Below are 2,231 nucleotides of genomic sequence, written 5' to 3' on the forward strand. Positions count from 1 at the left end.
AAAACCCCTCTCCTACCCCATATAGACAGGGAAGTTTTTTGGGTCTTTTGCCATGATAGGATACTAAACAACCTTTCCCCCAAAAAAAATAGAAAAGGGCGGCCCATTTGGGGAGTTGGGGAAGGGTTTTTGTTTTTGGGGGGGGGGGTTGCAACCCTTTTTAAATTTAATAGGGGGCGTCCTCCTCCGTTTTTTGCCAAGAAAAAAATTCGGAAATTAGCCAAACTGGGCCCCCAAAAAAGTGGGAAATTATGGGGTTTTGTTTATTTTATCAAAGAATGATAAAGGAAAATAATTTCAGAAATTATGCAAAAATTGATCAAACTTTGATAAAATTATGCGGGTGCATAAAACCACGGGGACAGATAGATCTAGGGTCGGTGACAAATGATAAATCGTTTCAAAATCTGGTCTCTCTTTGCGAGGAGAATGGGGACGTGGTACGTGGCCCATTCCCCAGAACAACTTGCGGGGGTGTGTGTGTGTGGGTGGGGGGGGGGGGGGGTAGAATAGACGACAAAACTGAAAAGGGGGAAAACTTTTGGTGAAAAACTACTAATTAATTAAATAACCAAACACTAACTAATAGACTTAATTATTGTTATTCACATTCTCTTATAGATCCATTTTAATGTTGAAATGTCATAGCACCTACTCACTCACATGAATGTCTTATACGAAAAAGATCACTAACATGGCACCCAGAAAAAGGGACACAGGACCAGTAAAAAAAAAAAAGACACAAAATAGAATTTTTTTTAATAGAAGTGGGTTGACTTCTTCTTCTTCTTCTTCTTCTTCTTCTTCTTCTTCTTCTTCTTCTTCTTCTTCTTCTTCTTCTTCTTCTTCTTCTTCTTCTTCTTCTTCTTCTTCTTCTTCTTCTTCTTCTTCTTCTTCTTACTATTATTATTATTATTATTATTATTATTATTATTATTATTATTATTATTATTATTATTATTCTTATTTTTATCATTATCATTATCACTATTATTTAAATTAATTTTATTATCAAACCCTTAGTTTTGAGGGACGCAACCAACTCATGCAACCATTTCTCCCCAGATGGCATACAAAGTGAACTGCGCCACAGGGCTGCAGTTCAATCCCAAACTCAAGCACTGTACGTGGGCCTTTAGCTTCAGCTGCCAGACCAGTCAGCAAGCTCAGACTGCCCCGTGAGTCCGAGAACGGTTGTTGTTGTTTTTTTGTTTGTTTGGGGGGGGGAGGGGGGAGGGGGGAGGGGGGGAGAGGGGGGAGAGGGGGGTTGCTGCTGTTGGTTTTTGTTTTGTTTTGCTTTGCTTTGAGGCTTTTTTGTGTTTGGAAAATAAATTTTAGAGAGAGTTTTCCGGTACTTGCAACACAAACAGCTCATGTAAGTGCTGATGATTAGAGGTGTGTCCACAGAGGAACCACTCTCTGTAGGAACATACGTAGAAGAGAAGGAGGGGAGATAACTACGATAGATGTTGATAGGAAAGGTGGTTGGGGGGGGGGGGGTTCAGTGAAGTCCACACAGAAATGTGTTTTTAAATGGACACTGCCACCAACAACAACATCAACACCACCAACAACAACACCAACATCAATAACAGTGATAACATCACCACCACCACTACCACCACCATCACAAACAACAATAACAACTACAGCAATAACAACAACAACAACAACAACAACAACAACAACAACAACAACAACAACAACAGCAACATCACAACCACCACCACCAACAGCATCACCACCACCATCACCACCACCACCGCCAACAACAACAACAACAACAACAACAACAACAACAACAGTATCATCACAACCGCTACCACTACCACCACCAACAACAACAACAGCAACAATGTGTGCGTGTAATATGCGTGTGTGTGTGTGTGTGTGTGTGTGTGTGTGTGTGTGTGTGTGTGTGGTGCGAGTGTGTGTGTGTGTGTGTGTCGAGCGAGCCCTAAGTGCGGATCTGTTAGACATGAATAAAATGTATAAAGTATAAAAATAATTGTGAATTGTAATAGATTTATAGAAAGGAGATGGCAGTCAACGCGTGTTGTTCAGATGTATAGAATAAAGTAATGAGAAACGAGAAGAGGAAAGGAATCAAGGGATAGGGAGGAAATTTGTGGACGTAATAAGTTATAGATAGGTTGTGGGAGAATGAAGTAAACACGGAAAAGAACAATGTATAGTTATTACAATAAAAGGAAATATTTTTTATTTTTTTT

At 39.8% G+C, this 2,231-nt stretch overlaps 1 protein-coding gene across 1 annotated transcript in view; it reads left to right on the plus strand.

The window, feature by feature from the left end:
- Positions 1-2,231, plus strand: part of LOC101849137 (acidic mammalian chitinase) — a gene marked incomplete in the record, with an annotated part of 33,335 nt that overhangs the window by 25,889 nt on the left and 5,215 nt on the right. The window contains 1 exon segment of the mRNA XM_013084511.2: positions 1,066-1,178. Within this exon segment, the coding sequence (XP_012939965.1) occupies positions 1,066-1,178 (113 nt within the window).

This window comes from Aplysia californica, unplaced genomic scaffold (assembly GCF_000002075.1).
Source record: "Aplysia californica isolate F4 #8 unplaced genomic scaffold, AplCal3.0 scaffold00299, whole genome shotgun sequence".
NCBI classification, from domain to species: domain Eukaryota; kingdom Metazoa; phylum Mollusca; class Gastropoda; order Aplysiida; family Aplysiidae; genus Aplysia; species Aplysia californica.